At 44.7% G+C, this 20541-nt stretch overlaps 2 protein-coding genes across 7 annotated transcripts; both read left to right on the forward strand.

Moving 5' to 3' along the window:
- Window positions 1–15: 15 nt before the first annotated feature.
- Window positions 16–9891, forward strand: LOC111858923 (mitochondrial carrier homolog 1). Of its 2 annotated transcripts, XM_072715094.1 has the most exons (12): window positions 16–308; window positions 2188–2272; window positions 2921–3027; window positions 3276–3353; window positions 3456–3513; window positions 3901–3952; window positions 4042–4101; window positions 4561–4654; window positions 4983–5030; window positions 5336–5403; window positions 5778–5853; window positions 5932–9891. In XM_072715094.1, exons 1-12 carry the CDS (start codon window positions 147–149, stop codon window positions 6004–6006), a joined length of 963 nt encoding a protein of 320 aa, XP_072571195.1. In that variant the 5' UTR covers window positions 16–146; the 3' UTR covers window positions 6007–9891. The 2 variants fall into 2 exon arrangements, with proteins under 2 accessions (XP_072571195.1, XP_023696896.1); XM_023841128.2 differs by lacking the exon at window positions 4983–5030 and having other exon boundaries at window positions 32–308.
- A 2130-nt stretch (window positions 9892–12021) lies between these two features.
- Window positions 12022–20451, forward strand: LOC111858928 (choline/ethanolaminephosphotransferase 1). Of its 5 annotated transcripts, none has more exons than XM_023841139.2 (11): window positions 12022–12857; window positions 13199–13297; window positions 13639–13770; window positions 13944–14326; window positions 14561–14708; window positions 15577–15718; window positions 15906–15990; window positions 16517–16648; window positions 17515–17673; window positions 17953–18078; window positions 18549–20451. In XM_023841139.2, the coding sequence occupies exons 4-11, from the start codon at window positions 14000–14002 to the stop codon at window positions 18684–18686; spliced, it is 1257 nt and encodes a 418-aa protein (XP_023696907.1). In that variant the 5' UTR covers window positions 12022–12857; window positions 13199–13297; window positions 13639–13770; window positions 13944–13999; the 3' UTR covers window positions 18687–20451. The 5 variants fall into 5 exon arrangements, with proteins under 5 accessions (XP_023696907.1, XP_023696906.1, XP_023696912.1 ...); XM_023841138.2 differs by having other exon boundaries at window positions 13642–13770; XM_023841144.2 differs by lacking the exon at window positions 13639–13770.
- Window positions 20452–20541: the final 90 nt, after the last annotated feature.

Below are 20541 nucleotides of genomic sequence, written 5' to 3' on the forward strand. Positions count from 1 at the left end.
TGACGTCATCAGTTGTTTTGGTTGACTTCCCGGTGCAGTCACGTGACTCGGGGTGGTTACACACTCGAGTCTCGGAGTCTCTCACTGCGAAGCCCCGGCGGAGGTGGATTACGCTCCTGTTCGCTACCGGCGTGACAGTTGAAGACATGACTGATGAAGGGGGAAGACAGCGAGCCCCCCTTTTCGACCGGAATGGCGTTCCGGCCGCGACCGCCACCTCGGTGGATGTGGACACGGCCATCGTGCTGCTCGGAGCCGGGGTGACTGCAATCACACATCCCCTACTTTATGTAAAACTGCTAATTCAGGTAACGTGACTGTAAAACCTGCGAATTGTGCTTGAACCTGGGTGTGGCCAAGAGAAAAGCCACGCACACTGACATGAGTGTTAAGCTGCAATTAGGAGTGCATGCAAAGTGATTCCTGCGGCGCAGCCGGCTGCGTCTAGCGCGACTGCCGCGTCGCGTCCGGGGCTCATACAGCGCTGAAAACGCGGAGCTCTGCTGAAACGCTGGATATGTTGCAGTAGATAAGATCGTCTCACCAGCCTGCGTGGCTTTCATGCATTTTTATGTGATCGTGGATTAACTAATACGTTTGCTCCATGTGCATGTTCAGAACGATAACATATACTTATGTTGTTTAATTGCTTTTTGATGGGCTGCGGGAATCATTCCACCATCCACTGTTTATTCACATGCACATTTCCCTATTTCATTTGCGAGAAATACAACAAATGGGCAATAAAACGATCACTCACAGTGCGGCTTCCATCACAACACAAGGAAAATTGGTCTGAGCCTTGTATATCAGCACTCTGCCAAAAATCCCCAGGCACAATCTAGTTAATACAACCTAAATGTAACAATACATTTTACCACTGGCCCAATGAGCAGAATTAACAGAAATTACAAATAGAAATGTTGACGTTAACATTAATAAAAAAAAATGCATTAAAGTTTTAGAATTATTATTTGGAATATTCTTTCTCCCAGAACTCTGAAAGTTTTTTTTTCTGTTTGTAATAGACTCCAATTTTTTAAAAGAAATTTTGCCGATTTTTTTAAAAAGAAAAATGCATGAATATATTTATGTTATACAACAACAATGTACTACACTGTTAAACTTGGAATAACTGAAGACAGTGTTTAATAATTTAAATCGTTGCTAATTTAGATGAATGCAGTTTTAAAGGTTATTGTTAAAGTTACTTATTTAATAATGGATGTGTTTCTTGATAATGACAAAATGCTTGCCTCAAGCCTTTATAATTGTTTTGCATTATGTAAACACTATTTTAAAACAATAAGTAATTTGGTAGAGATTGATGTGGTGTTTGTTGATGACAATTATAGCACAATTAGACAATAGTTTACCTGTTCCATGCTGCAGACATGATTAGTAAGGGAAGTGGGATGCTGGAACTGAAAGGACTTCACTTGAGCTTATAGGTCAGTGAGAATGGATTCTGCTGCAGCTGATAGGTCAGTGAGAAAGGATTCCGCTGCAGCTGATAGGTCAATAAGGCAGAAACGTAGTAGTAATTAATAGGTCATGGCAGGGGACCTAGAGCAGATATCATTTGACGTAGAGCAGATATCATGATGCTGTTATGAAGCAGTTTCCATTTAGTTTGGATTGATGTTATTCTCAGTTAGTGACAGAATGGCAGCCGTCAGAATTTGTGTTTCACTTCCTTGGGGGCTGTTGTCACACTGTGTGATTGTTAACTATAGGTAAGTAGTTCAGGACTTTTTGTTCCAGCCTACCCCCATGTAGAAAGGGGGGGGGGGGGGGTTTCTGGCACCAGTCCATGACTGTTTGACTTACTTGCAGTCTATAAGTCATGCCAGTTGTAATGGTCCCTCCCAGGAGGCTGAATATCTGGCAGCAAGGCCCCATGGATCGAGTGGTTCATTCTAATGCAGCACTGTCTTGATTGGTGCATTTACGTAGCCAGTAAGACCCAGCAGGAGTCACTCAGCCAATCTAATGTGGGCCAGGGACACAGCTTCTGAAACAAGCACACCAGATGCATCCTGGTAGACTTTCCTAAGCTACTTCTCCAGCAGTGTTGAATAAATGTTACAGGTCCTGATCTGATAATTAGGGCACTTGCTTTTGCCTGAGAACAGGCTGCTACAGAAAGTTTCTCGAACACCTCTGTGTTTCTCCGTCTGGCCCCAGGTTGGACATGAGCCCCTGGCTCCCACGCCGGGGACCACCATGTTTGGGAGAAAAGTCCTCTACCTACCTGGCTTCTTCTCTTATGGTTAGTTGCTCTGCTCCACCCCGATTCTGTCTCCCACCACTAACTTCCATCTGTGCTGTTGTTGGCCGTCCTGGTCATCTGGGTCGCACGTCCATTTCTCCATTGTTACCCTTCAAACTCAAGTAGCTGATTGTCCTTTAATTGCCATTAATTTAAATACGGGATATTATGCATTAAGAATAATAGCATGCCTGAAGGTAAGCTATTAATAATAGTTGTTCTTGGTGTTCACACTGCATTTTTAAACTTTTGATTGCTCCTTGTTTTTAATTTTATGTTGCAGATAATAATTGAATTTCCTTTTCACTGATGCTCCTGGACAGTACTTCTAAGATCAAATTTAAGTGTAACTTGGTTTCTTTATAATTAAATCCACCGTACTTAATTTTTAACATGCTTTCAGGGCAAGTAAGGCTTTAATGTGAGGAACTGGTTTTGACCCTTGGCAGGAATTTCACTGGAATATTTAAGGGGGGAGGACAATGAAAATGATTCACTGAAGGTTACCTTGAGTCATGAATTGCAGCACAGGGATAAAATAATATACATGGACCTGTCCGTCATTGCTAATGTAGGATGTCAGTGAAATTATGCAAATTTCCTTGATAATTTAGTGTAGCTCTCTAATGTGGTGTATCTGCCCTGCAGTGCGCCATATAGTGAAGGTGGATGGCAGGCGGGGGCTTTTCCGTGGCCTGCCCCCCCGACTCGTGTCCAGTGCCGTCTCCACTGTGGTCCGTACCAAGGTCAAGCAGGTGAGTTGGCCAGTTGACACTAGGGACCGTCACCAAATTCCTGTCTTTCCCCAACCTGACCTGCTGTTTAATGTAATAGCCACATTCTAATGATGCCCATTGTCTAGCAGTAAATACTTTGTAAGAATACTTTCAGGCAACAACTTAATCGGAAGAACAGGCAGAAATCATTATATTAAGGTGATGAAAATCAAGATATATGCCACCAAGGCAACAGCTCCACCAGTCTGTGTCTTTTGTCACCCCAGGTGGTCCCCAGGGAAGATGTGGAGCACGTGTCCAACCGAGATGACCTGAAGACATCACTCAGGAAGGTTGTGAGAGAGGTGAGAGGTTGTTGAGAAAGGTAGCAGCGACTTGCTCGTTTGGGTACTGGCAAGTCTATGACTCTCTCTCTCTCTCTCTCTGTCTCTCTCTCTCTCCCTCAGACCTCTCATGAGATGCTGGTCCAGTGCCTGTCCCGGATTGCCACACATCCCTTCCATGGTATGATTCAGGTGGTCAGGGGTCAATGATCTTCGGGGTGTAGGTTTGAGTCCCCTGCGGGCTGTGTGTTTGAGTCCCCTGCGGTCTGTGTGTTTGAGTCCCCTGCGGTCTGTGTGTTTGAGTCCCCTGCGGTCTGTGTGTTTGAGTCCCCTGCGGTCTGTGTGTTTGAGTCCCCTGCGGTCTGTGTGTTTGAGTCCCCTGCGGTCTGTGTGTTTGAGTCCCCTGCGGTCTGTGTGTTTGAGTCCCCTGCGGGCTGTGTGTTTGAGTCCCCTGCGGGGACTTTCCGCTGGAAGCCTATTGTCTAGGAAGCTTTGCAAAACTTTCAGTTCTGCAGCCACAGTCTTGCAGAGCCTCCACACTAACTCTGTCTCTCCATTCTTCTACCAGTCATCTCTGTCCGTTGCATGGCCCAGTTTGTGGGCAGGGAGGTCAAGTACAGGTAAGGCTGTATTCACCAGCACAGCCGTCTCCCATTATTGCTCTGACAAAAAAATTCGTCCTCTCCTGACTATCCTCTCGCTTTCCCAGAGGCCTGTTCAGCTGCATTGTCAAGATCTTCCAGGAGGAGGGCGTGTCTGGCTTTTTTGTGTACGTGAGTCGAAGTGAGGGTGGGACCGTCTCTTTTGTGTACACAAACCTGTGTTTGCAACAGTGGAAACAGTTACCTAAACAGCATGAGGAACAGTTCTGGCCTGCAGACTCCTCCTCTGAAGCCTTGGTCATGTCTCGGCACGTTTCACCCTCAGGTCCTTTATGGGTCTGGTCCTGGCATGTCTAATGGAGCCAGAGTCTCAAGCAAAGTTCCTTAGCCCAGTCTTCAGGGTCCCCAGACAGCCCACGTTTTTGCTTCCTCTCAGTAAATACCATGTATTCGGTGTCCTTGGTTGTTTCATTCAGGTGTGCAAGGAGGTGTGCAAGGAGCAAAAATGTCGTCTGTCTGGGGACCCTGAGGATTGGGTTGCAAAGCACTGGTGTTAAAGGATGAGGTATTAAACTGGTAAATGGGCCTCGTCCCTGGCTGACCTGAACCTTGTGCTCTCTGTCCAGAGGTCTGGTGCCTCACATCCTGGGTGAGGTCATTTTCCTGTGGTGCTGTAACCTGCTGGCGCACTTCATCAACACCTACGCTGTGGATGACAATGTAAGACCCAGGACCCTCTCTGTTGGAGCTTCAGTCAGCAGCTTCAGTCTCTCACTCACCCTGCTTCTTTAGCTTCCCTTGAGCTTCTCTGATGCTCTCTGGTGGCTGTCGCAAGTGTAATGTTTGCATGTTTTTGTTGGTCCCCTGAGCGCTTTTGGTTCCTCAATAGTATGTTTGTTACGTGAGAATCCTGTTGGCTTGCTGGGTAATGTTCTGGTCTCACACCTCTAAGGTTGTAGCTCCAGGCTGCATGGATGGACTGTACTGTGAAATGCTGATTTGATCCCTTTCCAATGCTCTCTTGTCCTTCTCCTGCTCCCTGCTGCAGTTCAGCCAAGCGCCTGCGGTCCGCAGCTACACCAAGTTTGTAATGGGGGTGAGTTTAGCTCTGATTTCATAGCTATTTCCCGTATTTGGAGAGTTTGCAATGCGATGAATGTAGGTGTAATTGACTGGGTGAGTTTAGCTGTGATTTCATAACTGTTTCCTGTATGTGGGCAGCTTGTTCTGGGTGAGACTGGCTGTGTTTTCTTGCTTGTTTTCTGTACGAGATCAGGCACACTTTCTCTTGATTAGATCCATTCTGGTTTAGGTATTCTGGAAGATTGTGGAATTAACACACAACTCATTCTCATATCCGCTAATAATTTCTCTTTTTGGAATTTTGGTATTGTTTTGAAGATCGCCGTCAGCGTACTGACCTACCCCTTCATGCTGGTGGCTGACCTGATGGCTATCAACAACTGCGGGTGAGTTAACAGCCACCTATTACCTCTGGTGGCCAGCAGGGGGCCCTTAAACCAAACTGCTTACCGGGGCAGTTTGATATTCCATTGCCTCGGAGGGGCTGACTTTGAGAAATATGCTTCAGGAGAATATCTTTGGCGAACACCCAGTTATTTTATTTAGCCAAATAAAAAATTTATTGGAGTACTTCAGCTGGGTGCATTTATTCATAATTGTCACTGGGTAGATGCAGAACACAGTTGACGGCCTGTGGTTGTCACTCACTCAGGGTAAAATGTCACCCTCTAGTGGTTGTGGGGAGGATGAGCAGCCATGCAGACACACAGGGGGTGAGCTTGGCTCTCAGGTGACACTGTAACCGTCTGCTTCTCTGCAGCCTGGCAGCTGGCCTACCCCCTAACCTGCCCATCTTCAGGTCCTGGATCCACTGCTGGAAACACCTGAGCGCACAGGTGGGTTTGTGTCCATCCGTGCTTGTGCCTGTGTATTGTTCCTCTGAGAATTTCTGCACAAGCATTTCTCTCCACTAGGGGCAGCTGTTCCGAGGCTCCAGTTTCTTCTTCCGCAGAGTGCCTATTGCAAAGGCCACGGTGGCCTTGGATTGACCCTAGCCGCCATCTTTAAGGGGACCGCCAGAACCGCCTAGTCCACGTCCCTCCACTCTACCCAGTGTCGCTCTGCTGGGGCGTGATCCAGTTTGGTGGCGACGCCGAGGAATACCTAGCCAATGAATGATCACATGGTCATCGCTCTTCAATTTGATTGGAGCACCTCCTCAGCAGAACTGCATGTGTCCAACCTGTTGTGGCCCCTCCCCTACGTCCCCACCCCCCTCATGCCTGCTAGGCTTCCTTCCCGTTGATAGCCCTTCAGGGTGTGGTGACTAGAGATATTCATCACCAAGGAGATAACATTGTTTTTCTGTCTGTCGTTTCTCGGATTTTGTTTGTCCAGCTCCTCGCATGAAGGTGTTTTTGGTTCTGTAATTGGTACTTAGCTTGTGCTAACATGAGCTGTGAAGCAGAGCTGCTCCTGCTTCCTTGAAGCAAGGAAGGTCCTGCCCAGTGTTACTTTAAACTAGTAGAATGGCCCTTAGTCTCCGAAATGCATCATCCTCAGTCAATCTATGTGACATAATAATCAACCTGAATTTTTATGTATAAATATAGGAAGAACATACGCTCTCAGAAAAAATGGTCCAATTTTGTACCTTTGCTTGTCACTGGGACTGTACCCTTGTAATTGTTCTGTTTAAGGTACAGAAATGGCCTCTGAGGAACATCCCAAAGGTACAAAAAGCATTACTGTACCGTCAGTGGTACTGAAGTGTTTCTCATCATCCATTTTTATACCATAAAAGGTACAGTTACCTACAGCTAAGGGTACAACTGGCAGACCCTTGAGGGTACAGCCCCAGTGACAAGCAAAGGTACAAACTCTTGCCCTTTTTTTCTGAGAGTATAGGGAGGAGATAACAATAGATTTCATGTAGTGCAGGAATGGCAAAAAAAATCACAAAGCTCACACATTCTCCGTCACTCTGTCTGCATTGGAGGTTTGAGGTTCTTCTGACTTTTGCTATTATAAGAGATTCAGAGGAAGCTCATGGTGCATATGGGGTCAGCTTGAGGTTCATGTCATCACTGTGGGGTCTTCATCAGACACTGTGGCCAGCAGAGTCTGCGCTGAGCTGGACACAGTCATGCTTATCTGAGACTAAGTCTACGTTCACACTTCTACGATTTTGTTTACATTATATGGGGACATTAGTCTCCGTTTTTGCCTTTTGTCCAGACTACCCTGGAGTTTTCAGACCCTAAAAACAGAGACTTTTGACAACACTCACAGAGCCATATACTTCTGAAAATTCCATTTTAGCGTTGCAGTGTGGATGAAAACAAAGACTTGAAAACACAGACCTTAGGAGCACCCTAATTGGTCTCATCAAATGGCCCATCAATGATTTGGTCCCGCTTGTTACACTCTTTGTCTGACTGGTCAGCTGCTGGTCACCCTACACAGATGTAAACAGTATTCTAACTTGCAACAAACAAAAGAAACAAATTTACTGGTTGTTGAAGCATGCATGCCCAATATAGGCTAATAGCTACAACATATACGTTTTTGCTCATTTCAGTGTGGACGGAAATACTTTTATAAACATTTTGAAAACGCCTGTGTGGATTACGTTGGAAAACTTTAGACAAAAACGTAGCAGTGTGAACGTAACCTAAGACCAAAGGCTAAGGGTAACCATGGTGATACCTGTCAGAAGCTAAGAGTGACCTTAGCCCCACCCATCTCAGGATCAGCCTGGAGAATAGCCATGCCAAGTGTAGATGAGAGTAACACTACACTGAGCTGGCCAAGACCACGCCCAGAAACAGCTAATGCTACATTAGGCTGAAATGGTCTCGGGCACTGGAGCAGGAAAGGTCATGACACCTTGGGCTCCAGATCAGAGGTGGATAGTCCAGGTCCAGAAAGTAAAAATCCAGGCCATGATTTTGTTTTCAACCAACCAGTTCAGTATAGAGAACAGTCACAGAGTACTCAACTGGTTGGTTAAAGCAATATCATGGTCTGGATTTTTACTTTCTGGACCTGGACTATCCACCTCTGCACCAGATAGCACAAAACCCTCTCTCTGCACTGGAAACGTTGCTGAGTTAGCAGCGTTCATGCAGATTTTCTGTACGTAAATATACCCGGCAGGACTCTGTTTGGCCATTCTGCCAGTTCCTTCCCAAACCTGTCCCCACTGCTGTTAGCGTACAGCGCTATAGAGGCCGGCACAGTGCCGTGTCGTACCGTGGCAGCTACTCTGCCCTCTTCAGCTCTCTCATTCCCATCATGTTGACTTACTGGCTTTTTCTCCAATGACCTACACTAAAGGTAACTTTGAGGAATTTTATTTTTATTTGTAAATGCCATAACGATAATTGAATAGTATTCCTGTATATAAAACGTGTCTCTGTGTGTGAGCTTGTTTTGAATCTGAATCCTGGAGATCAGTGAATTCAGAACAAACTAAAACGTTATCTTTGTTCCGGTAACTTCTGTCTTTAGGAATGTCCCTTTTGTGTACATCGTCCATAAAACTAGCTGACTTAGCTTTACTCCTATTGCGGTTGTTTGGTACTTCTGGCTACTTCCTCCTCTTACTTTCCCCTCCAAACTGATAATAAAATTGAATCCTTCCCAGAAGGGAATTATTGGCCAGGTCAAAGATGGCCAAACTCCTCCCAAACTGGCCAGTATCCAGACTGTTGTATTAGACAAAAGAAGGGATGGTCTGGCCTTTTGTTATGACCTATTGCATTTTCCTCTGCGTACTGAAGGGTCCCTCATCCAACTCTTAGCAGTACAGGGGGTCCCTATTGGGCCTGACATAGACACCCACAGAGTAGTAACTATGGCCAAATAATATGTGGACAACCCTATTAATGACAGTAATTGTCTAATTAAGCCATACCCACTGGTGACACAACAAACACTGGCAGCGGAATAGGTGGTTGTGCAGAGCAGATTAGTGACTTTGCACTTGGCACCCTTATAGGATGCCGTCCAACAAGTCAGTTTGGCGCTTTTCTGACATGCTGGAGATACCCTGGTCAGCTGCAAGTGAAGCAATTGTGAAATGGAAACATCTGGGAGCGAGTTCAGTTGTGAAGTGGTAGAAAGACAAACTCACAGAAAGGGACCTGACCGGCGAACATCAATACCCCAATCTGAAAGGCAGCAAATCCCACCTTCCAACATCTACTGGAAAGCCTTCCCAGAAGAGTAGATATCGTTGCATCAATGGGGTGACCAACTTCATATCACTACCCATGGTTTCAAAATGAGATGTTGGACAAGCTGGTGTCCATGTACTTTGAGCCAAAGTGTCATGCATGTTTACCGTAGCACAATTCCTTCTAATTTGCCTACAGGTGAGAAATTTGATGCAAGTCAAGCTTAAATTTCTTTAAGATGTTTTATCTTGAGGAACAGGAGCATGTGACTCATTGGGCTAAGCCCATGTGCCTGTAATCAGTTGGTCGTCGGTTCAAACCCAGCCTCAGCATGTCTGTGGCTCCTTGAGCAAGACCCTTAACCCCCAGCTCCCTGGGTGCTGCTATAGGTGGCTGCCTCCATGGTTTGTGAACAGACCATGGAGACAGAGGGCTGTATGATGTCTGGTTCCACTGATCTTCCCATCTTATTGCTGTGTTGGTCTTAAAGATATGCAACAAATCTTGTCTCCCCCCCCCCCCCACAAAAAAAAGACAGAAACACATTCTTTAAGCATTGATTATATTGCTTGTTCTAACGGGTGGTTGTGTTGCAGTTCAGAAATCTCAGGCCGCATTTGCAGCCCTGTTTCTTGTGTAATATGTGGTATTTTGGCCAGTTTCTCATTCCTGCAGACATTGTCACATTTACGTGTATGAGTGTTGTTATCATCAGGGTTTGGGGGAAAGACAATAAAGATATTTTGCCAGAAACCTGTTTTCTCTATACTGACACCTTAGAAAACTCTTCTCTCTGCTGTCTTATGGATGCTAGACCAACCCACAGACTAACTAGCCAATAACCTATGATGGAAATATGTAAATATCCCTTTCAGTAAATATTGGAAGGGTGGCTCTGTGTGTGTGGAGTTTGCATGTTCTCCTACTGCGTTTCTTCTTGATACTCTGATTTTCACCTGAAATCTGAAGCTATGCTATTAAAAGATGCCTATAATTTGCATATAGTGTGAAAGTGTGTGCCCGGTGGTTTACTGGCATCCCATCCAGGTTGGGATCAGCAACAAAGGGCACACCCTAACCCACCCTGGGATATGTAGATGGAAGCAAGGATGGATTCTGCTGGGGTACATGCTGACAAGTGTCAATCAAGGATAATAGCCAATCAGCAGCCAGGGGCGGTGATTTGGAAAATTGACAAAAACCTGCTAAACTGAAGACACACCAGCAACGCAATAAAAAATATTTAAGCTAAATTTTGAGTTGCTCTCAATTTCTCCTTGATGGATTCCAGATAATATACCCCAGTGAATAAAATTACATAACAGTTACAGCTTTTAGTCTACAAGAAAGTCAACAGAAATAGATGACAAAAGATATTAGTCAAAATGAGATAACTAGGAGCTTAAAGAAACAAAAAACCACAATACATTTGCATTTATTGTGGAACTACATGTCTTAGCGCGCTAGGTGTGCAATAAGACAAGCGCTCCACTGAGTCGAGCCAATCAGTGCCCTTAGCTTGAGGGCTGAGGGTCAAACGTCACATCTGTGCTGTTTGACTAGTAGCTACAGGCTGGGAGAAGAAGGTTGGCATTTTAGTTTGGACTACAGATCATGGGGGGTAGGACAACAAACACATTATGCAGAACCTGCAGCGGAGGAATCCATTGCAACTGCATGCATACAATCACACTGTGATAGACAGAGAGCCTTTTTTGCTATAAGATTAATCGTCCTGTATGAGAGAGATTGTGAGAGAATGTTTGTGCCTGAAGCAAATAGCATGCATGTGCTGTGTCATTGTAACTAGTCTGTGATGGTGCTGAGATATACCACACTGTTCATACAGGTTTTCACTCTAGCCTTCACTATCATTGAAAACTGAATGGGAATGATGTAACATAAAAATTAACCTCCGTAAACCCTGAATGACCAAAATATGACTGATATATAGCTGCAAACAGAACCAGCCAGGAATGCACCAGCAGACTACTGTCATTAAAACAGTGAATTTGTATAATTTATATAAAATATCTATACATAAATTATATATTTTTTTTTAATTAAAAAATGCCAACAAAACTTTGGATGTTGTGTTTATATGTTTCAATATTTCAACCTCAAAAATGATTACATATATACAATGGTAATTCTAAACAAATGTGTTAATAACACATTAGCAGGTTTTCTGACCAATGACTACATTTACAATTAACTATATCTGAAAAATGAATACAGTCTAATGAGCTCATCTTCTAGCTTATAGTTAACTTGAAGAACCAGATCAGTACTTCACACCACTAGCAAGTAAAGAGGACGATAAATGTATGCGCAAGGAATTCATAACTAGGCGCTTTTAATGACATGTAAATTATGCATCATGCTGTACCTTTACAATAAAATTCTTTGTGCGTCTGTTTTCAGACTGCAGAGAAAGACAACGGAGCCAAGTTCTGCATAAGCGGCTCTTTGTTAAATGTTTCTAGAAGTCTTAGCATCTGACCAGCGTGTAATCCTACGTTTACGAGTTGTGCTTTGCGGTTAAAAACTTCGCCGGTCATAAAAAGAACATCTGCGATTTAGTACACAAAGACAAGAGGCAACTGGTAAGCTGGTAAACATCTGCACGAGGAGATGGAGAGCTGCGTATCTCTGATCTACAGAGATCTTCCAGCTCTTTACAAAGTGCGAGGTGGGACACTGAAGGGTTTAATATGACTAACAATCCAAGACGTGTAAATTCTTACACCATGACTGAGCACCTTTAACACCTAATTCTGAAATGCCAGAAAAATCAATTAAGTTATTCTATGGATAAGTCTGTGAACGCCAGACTACATATCCCAAGAAGCACTGTGCCTGCGTCAGCGTGTTGCTGGAGCATCAGTGCTTTACAAATAACTGTCCTAAAATAGGAAATGATGTATTCAGACTAAACCAAGTCGAAAAGAGACAATTGTTATATTTTGAAAAAATCCGTTCGTATCCATACTGTGTGATGCGTATTATTCCTTCCTTGGTAACTGGCAAGGAGGTGTTCGTTATTTATGACAGTCTTTTCAGAATGTGCATCCCATCCGCTGTTAGAAAGCGGTTTGTCGCCCGTTCTCGTCACTGTACTGGTATCATGTAACCTCTATCTGGAGCGGACCTTGGCGGACCGGTTCTACAAGCATGTCCCCCTAAGCCGCCTCTGTTGGATCCCTGAAGTTCCCGAGCCGCAATACTTCTCCCCTCCTCCCCAAGTAGCTGCAAGTCGCTTCAAGGGGGATGGGAGCGGGACGTCCTCGGAATGCGTTAGAGGTTTTGTTGCATGCAGTCTCAGCTCTTGGCTATTAATACGTTTTCTTTTTTTGCTGTCATGCCATTGATGCCGACTAAGTGGTGAATTTGCAGAACCGACTCAGGCGAGTGTCGTTCCCCGAGTCGTCGCGAGAGACGGAAGCGGCTGCGGGGCTTTTTCCTCTCTTCTCCCCCTCCCCTGGTAGTGTATGGGGTTGGGGCTGCAGTGCGCGGTTGCGCTGCGAGTCTCGGGGCTGCTATCTCGGCCGAGACCGCTCCCCTTTTGAGCCACCGGCCCAGACGCGGCTGCCTGCTTGGCTGGCACCCGTGCATCTCCCGCTGATCCCCTCTTCCAAGCTCGGCTCGGCTCGGCTGCTCTGTACCGGCTACGGAGAGACGCGGGCGATCAGCCCTGTGGCCTGTTTCCTAAGCAGAAGGTAAGGAAAACCGGATGCCACAGGGACATCACCTGCGCAATGAACATTCATTTTATTTACACTTGCAGCCGCAGTTGAGTGTTGAATGGCTTCGCGTTTGCTTTCCCTGCAACACCAAACTGTTGTTTTTAGTATTATTATTATTAACTGCAGCTTGGGCATCTAGCTTAGGTGTTAACTTCACTTTTTGAACCGCAGTTTTTAATTATCTTTCATAGGCAGCGTATGTGTTGCTATGTTTCAGCAGCTCATCGATGGAGGCTGTTAAACTGTTGCCATTAGGAGATGGCAGATGTATTGGTTGAACGGGTTCAGTGTGTATTTTCACGGTACATTTACAGGTTGCCTGAATTCAGAAATGAAAGTGCAGAGGAGCATTTTGAGAATCGTCACATCCTCCTTTTACACTTCTGCCTTGGTGTGACATGGAGGGCCCAGTCGTCAGTATACATGTTTATTGATTTTTATGTGGTTTGCTTTGTTCGTACTGAAAGGCATATTGATGTGCTTGCAGGGCATGGAATTTGAAGTGGCTTTTTTGAAGCATCACTTGGAAATATTCCTGTTTTGTTGCAAACCAACATAAAAGTGATAGTCAATTAAGCTTAAATCCTTCCTTTTGGAGAAAAATGCCTTCTCGTGCTGCTTCAGGTTCAGCTTGGCCAATTTAATTTTGCTTTGACCTACAGCCCAGGCCTGAATGTGTTTTATTAGAGGTTAGAACTATGTGCCAATATTGAGAGCTGGTTACCATGGTGACATGCAACTCCCCCCCCCCCAGTAGTGTCAGAACTCACCACCCCCTTCCACAACACACCTCCTGCCAGTCCTCCTACCCTGCTCCATTCCATTTACCTTTACTGGCTGTCAGACCACTTTGTTGATGGACTCTTTCATTGAAAGCATCGTACAGGTGAGAAAACACTGCTTTCATTTGTGAGGAAAGATCTCGTGCCCCTGGTGTAGTTGGGATTAAGGGCCTAGCTGTATTATTGCGTTGGGCATGGGAACCAAACCCACAACCCTCTGGACGTGGGCACAAATCCCTATTCCTCAGAGCCATATTTTTTAATCCCGGTTCTGCAGGACTGAGCACGGCCTCACGGTGGATTCCCAGTGCCCTGCCGGAGGGTAGGCTCCCGATGACCAGCCACCGTGGCCCCAGTGCCCGGGCAGGCTGGGCTGGGGGATGGGGACCGGACCCCAGGGGTGGTTCCTGGCTCCTGGGCAAGCTAACCCGGCTGCCGGCCCCGCCCCTGTCCCGTGCCCAGCTGAAGAGGCTGGAGGAGCACCGGTACAGCAGTGCGGGGCACTCCCTGCTGGAGCCCCTCATGCAGCACTACTGGGAGTGGCTGGTGGGCCGGGTCCCTGCATGGGTCGCCCCCAACCTCATCACCATCGTGGGCCTGCTCACCAACATCGCCACCACCCTGGTCCTGGTCTGCTACTGTCCCACTGCCACTGAGCAGGTAGGGAGCCCAACTGCAGGACGGCTAGTTTTTCCTCAGGCTATGGAACAGGGACACCATTCTGAGAGGTACTTGATGACATTTTGAGATGCCTGTTTCATTAAGGAAGTGACAGGCAGCGTAATAAAAAATGATGCACATTGATGATACTAGTTATGTTTTTTTTTTTTAGAGATCTGTATTCTGTTAAACTGTGGTCCTTGTGTTTTTTTTTCTCCTTTTTCCCCTCATCAGGCACCTCAGTGGACATACTTATTATGTGCAGGGGGCCTTTTCATCTACCAATCGTTGGACGCCATTGATGGGAAGCAGGCCCGGCGTACTGGCAGCAGCTCTCCACTGGGGGAGCTCTTTGACCATGGCTGTGACTCCCTGTCCACAGGTAGTCTCAACGCTTCTCCACCAATCACAATGGCAGACGTGTTTTAATTGGTCAACATACTCATCTCCACAGCCGGAACTCCATGGGCTTGACTGAGGGAATACAACTTAAAATAAATTAGTGCATGTTTTGCTTGTGTCCCAGTAATTAACTAAGATATTAAAGCAAGTAACATCATCTGAACCTTGTGGTGTGCTTCAAAATGAGTTTCCAGTCTCTGTGAGAAATCTGTAATTTGTTTACTAGATTTTCTAGCTACACATATGTCTGTTACTGGAACTTGGTTTTGAAATTATACCAAGTACAGGAAGTAGTGTGTGTATTGAGAGCAGTTGTCTTTTGATGGGCAAACAGTTGTGACAGCAGAATGTATCTGCTGTGCATTGGCAAAATGAGCTTGTACAGTTTAAAAAAAAATCAAGAATTTGGATGTCTGTACAGACAGAAAGATTGAGGAAAGAAGGAAATGTTTATGATTAGGGCAATTGGCACTGAGATGTATGTGGTCATATAACTGTACATTATAATTGTAAAGGGTTTAATATATAATGTATTATTTATGCACTCCGTAAAGCAGTCAGTGGATAACCAGTATGTTCAGTGGAAGGGAAGGGATGTGTTTCTTGTTTGACCAATAATCACAATAATCGTTCTGTAAATAGTGTGTCTAGCATTGCTTTGGTGAATCATTATGGTCTGCCTGTGTTTTCTTCCAGGAGAGTAAATATTAGCACTTGTATTCCAGTTTGTCTGTTCCTATTAGAGTTTGTGGAGTGTGAATAGAATCCTTTCCAGCCCTTTGAGGGTCAGACTGGACGCCACTGGACTGTGTGCCTCTGATGATTCCTTGTGCATTTCTCTCCTGTAGTGTTTGTGGTCCTTGGCACCTGTCTCGCTCTCCGACTGGGGACCCACCCGGACTGGATGTTCTTCTGTTGCTTTGCTGGCATGTTCCTCTTCTACTGTGCCCACTGGCAGACCTATGTCTCTGGGGTCCTGCGCTTTGGCCTGTGAGTAACCTGCAGGGGTGGTTGCGGTGAGGTCAGGTGATGTTCAACGTGTATTTCAAATGGCCAGAGAAACTGAGGAGGACTACATATCCCAGAATTCCTGAGCATGTTTCTTCTCCAGAATGCCCAGGTGACAGGACAGCAGTGGGAGGTGCTTATTGCTGTCCCTGCTCTGTCCCCCTCACAGAATTGACGTGACTGAGGTGCAGGTCCTCATCATTGTCATGCACCTTCTGGCTGCGATTGGTGGACATGCTTTCTGGCAAGCTCCGGTGATTACATCCTTGCCTTTCTTTACTCACTCATCGGTGATGTCGACTATCCAAAATTTAATCGAGCACTCGCTCAATCTCTGTGCATGGACTGTAAAGTCATTATTTGTTAAATGTTGATTTTGATCTGTATGTAGCTCAGTTTGAATGGGCAAAATCCACATGCATTAACCCAGTCATACCTTTTCCCCTGGGATCAGTAAAGTCCATCTTAATCTTAGTTAAAACTTGAATTCAAAAGGTTCTCTCCTGGTGATTTATATAACTTGATGATACATTCAAACTATAGTGTTGTTCATGGAGCAGTGAAATGATCACCACGTTAAACATCTGTATAATGAATTTATTTCCCTTATTAAGAGCTGCATATTTCGATGTGCTGTAGCTGCAAGTGACCCAGCATAAAATGTTCAGCAGTGCCTCAGAATCCAATCACAGCGATTACATTATTGCGGTTCTCACAAGTGTGGTTTGTTTTATTGAAAGCCCCACTGTGGTTGGGCCTGCATTCCCTCTTTTGGTACAGATTCCCGTGGTAAACATCCCAATGAAGATCGTGCCGGCCCTCTGCACCGTGGCGGGCTCCATCCTCACCTGCGCAAGCTATTTTCGCGTCATCTTCACCGGCGGCGTTGGGAAAAATGGCTCCACTATTGCAGTGAGTGCAGCTATAAAGAAGCGAGAGCCTTGCCGGTTTGGGTGTACTCGCACTAGGCGATCTGTACCGTGCCTGAGCACGTTTGACCCCCCGAAGTGTAGTTCGTTTGACTTGTGTGTTCGCTCTGTACTGTGCCCTGGCTTCAAGCAGGCCTGGGCATGCTTTAGTTGGACTCGGGTACGGTATGCATCACTAACTGCACCCGAGCACGGAACTCGGACATGACATCTGTGATGCGACGGACACGTGCACGTGCACTTTGTTTAGGGGGATTTTTCACTAAACACTACTCCCACCTCGCAAACCTTTGTTTTTACAAAGATTAATCATTGCTGTGCTACTAGTTGTTGTTAAAAGCGTGAAATACTTCCCGATCGTCAATCTCTTATTTGATTTCGTACTGCAAGGGTACGTGCATGACGTCACAGCGGGCGCAAGTCAGTGCGCTCACACCCACTTGAGGGGCAGACGCATCTAAAATGGGGAGAGCTGCCTTGCCATTGATCGTACAAATTGATTTAACAAGAAACAGGAGTTTATCTTTTTACAGACTGACGAGAACTAAATAAGTATCGGACGAGGATCGGTCATATATGGCTGCTGCTCAGTCCGTCTAATAGGTCTGAATTGGTGCCGATACTGATCCGATATCGGATTGGTGCATCTCTAGTTAGTACACCTAAAAAGTCTGATCACGACTTGAAGGAATCACAAAATGTGGTGGCAAAGTGTGGTTTGGATTATGATTGAATGGTGAGTAGGAGGCTTAGATAGCTGAGCTAGGGACAGGAATTGTGTACTAAATACTGTTGTTGATCCTTGAGCGTGTTGTTTTTCCTTTGTATTTGACTGTTTTTTTACTACAGGGCACGAGTGTCCTTTCCCCGATCCTTCACATTGGCTCCGTCATCATGCTGGCTGTGATGATCCATAAGAAATCGTCAGTCCGACTGTTTGAGAAGCACCCCTGTCTGTACGTGCTGGCGTTTGGCTTTGCATCTGCCAAGATCACAAACAAGCTGGTGGTGAGTTTGCTGGCTTCCATTCTTCAGGGACTTTCTTTGTTCTCTGTGTTCAATGATCAAGAGCCGCTTACTTGTAGCTGAAGACCCCATACACTTCCCGTCTCTTTCCACGATATGATGTCACCTGAGCCCCAATTGTTGATCTCTTTTTCCTCCTCGAATGGTTAAGGAGAGTTATTTGACTTGTTGAACATGTATAGCTATGTGGTCAGGGCAATGGCCAGCAGCGCAACTGCACTGAGATACGAGTTTGCAAACCAACCAGTGTCCTATCTGCAGGTGGCCCACATGACTAAGAGCGAGATGCACCTCCATGACGTGGCTCTGCTGGGTCCGGGCCTGCTCTTCCTGGATCAGTACTTCAGCAGTTTCATTGACGAATATTTGGTCCTTTGGGTTGCTCTGGTGAGCCAGCTTCCATTTCTGTGGGAACCCTTCAGGCAGGCTTGGGTAATTAAGGGTGAAACCTAGTCGCTAAAACGTGATCGTACATTTCATTCAATTCATAATTATAGGTTTTCTTTCAGTTATTGATTTAAGGCAGTTAAACAGTATGTCAAAGCACTATCCTTAGATGCAAACGTGCAGGATCACTGTAATGTACCCTTTCACATGACACAATGAATGTGTTTAATATAGGTCAATCTGAGTACCGAGCCAGTGATCTGTTGAAATCGGCCAGATATTTTCTGAATTGAATAGCTGGAAATTCAAGCATTATAGCTGCATTATGACTGTAAAGAGTAATTTCGATATTGTCATGCTTTAGATTACAAATGGTTACAGTGACAGTCATGTATGATGCCTTAATTACAGTGATTCTGATATCATGATGTGCATGACATTAATGCAAATAAAATTTTCCTCTTCTGCAGGTCCTCTCAGGCTTTGATCTGGCACGGTACTGCGTCAGTGTCTGCAATCAGATCGCATCCCACCTGAACATTTCTGTGTTCAGGATTAGGCCCCGGACCCCTCAGTGCTCACAGCTGATCGCTGCTTCCCGTTCGTGACTGTAACCTTCCCCTGCCCCCCATCAGGGGCAAACTCTCTTATTTCCAGGGAGAAGAAAACCAGTACAGAGGTATTACTGGAGGAAGTCCCGACTTCCACAGCAAAAGTCAGCAGATGAATATCATGTTGCTTCAGCTCGTCTGACCAGTTGTATTTTTTTTATGTAGCCATACAGTCAAGCACCAGTGCAAAATCCATTCCAAATATCAGTTTCTCATGTCTTATGCACTGGTGCATGTTTTGCGTGACACACATTAAACGCGTCTCCAAACACCTAAATACAGTAGGTGGTTTGAACAAGGTCTTAAAAACACAAGTCATGACTTTCAAGGTTGTTTCTCATTTATTTGGGTATTAAAATACAGTTAATTTTAGATTCCTGTCTGTTTAGGTGTCTTTCCATCAGGGTTACTGGATTTTAGGGAAATAACCGCCCCCCGCCCCCCACATACACACACACACACACACACACACACACACACAAAGAACTGACACACCAGCGACAGTTCAATATGGGTAGCTTAGTTTGTCAGTTTGTACAAGAATATGCTTTGTGTGTCTTACCTGGGTAGAAAACCTTCTGGACCAAAACCTCAGTAAACCTTTTCGCCAAGACAAACTCAAGGACCTGCACAAGAAAGGCATGTAAAATGGTACTCAGTTTCAATTAGTGTCAATACCGATGTTGCTAGATGTGTTTTACTTCAAACAACCAGCTTCAGGATACGTGAGAACCAATTTGAATCTGTTGTATGTGAAGTTTCCTTATGGAAGGTGATTCACTGTTGATTTCCGTGAGCAGGTTTGCCGAATATAGCCTATTGATGATCAGTATTAACAGCTCGAGACCCACTTAAGTTTTCAGTGTTTTAACACTACCCAAATACGTTTTGTCCTTATGTGTTTCTGATGTTAACAAGACATCTAATCCGGTTTAAAATTGAAGGCTCGTCTTAAATGCCTTTTCATGGAAAATGAACTGGTTATTTGTTGAATCTAACGTAAAGTGTTGCTGTGTTAATGTTAAATTACCTTTTTCGAGTCAGCTGTTACTGTCCAGTAGTTTTTCTACAAGAAAACTGCCTTAACGTTGATACTGAATTTGAAATCTTGTTTAATACCACAGTTGTACTACCTTTTGCATGTGTTTACAGAAATGTTCACTGACAGAACGGCTGAAGGCCGCGTTTTGGCACAAACTAGTTTATTGTAAGATACATACTCCCTTCTACCTTGGCTTTGGTTTCCACCGTTATTTTATTATTTTGAGTAATAAGAACAACTAATTGTCATTCAGGGTGTAATTAATTTGTCTGTCTCGCTCATCCTTAAATTCACAGCCGGAAACGTGCTTTGACATTACAAGAATGATGAATACTCGTTATTTTGCACAAACTTCTGCTTCAACTCCATCTACCATTTTTTGTCTTTGGAAAGCTGTTAAAATATTTTGTTAACGTACAATGCAATGAGAACATGTTTCCAATGACATAACGTATGAATGTTCTACCATTTCGCGTTTGTGTGCATAATATACTGAGGAAATATATTAAACGTACTTAACGTGCGGCAAAAAAATAACAGCTGGTTTTGGTTCCTCTGACTGCAGACGTAAAACGTCATTTGGGGAAAAAAATGCATATTTTTTCTTGCTTTTATCTTCTAAAACTGTTTCTGTGTACGGTTTTGAAAACGTTGTTTTTAAATTTTAGTGTAAACTTTCTATTTAGAAACATTTAATTATTAAAGTTGTATGTAAAACTACGTTTTGACATGCTTCTGTGCTTTAACATACTTTTAATGTAAATCATAGTGTTTATTTAACCGGGGTTTAGTAAAAAAAAATGCCTTTTT

This window comes from Paramormyrops kingsleyae, chromosome 8 (genome assembly GCF_048594095.1).
Source record: "Paramormyrops kingsleyae isolate MSU_618 chromosome 8, PKINGS_0.4, whole genome shotgun sequence".
In the NCBI taxonomy this organism is placed as follows: Eukaryota; Metazoa; Chordata; class Actinopteri; order Osteoglossiformes; family Mormyridae; genus Paramormyrops; species Paramormyrops kingsleyae.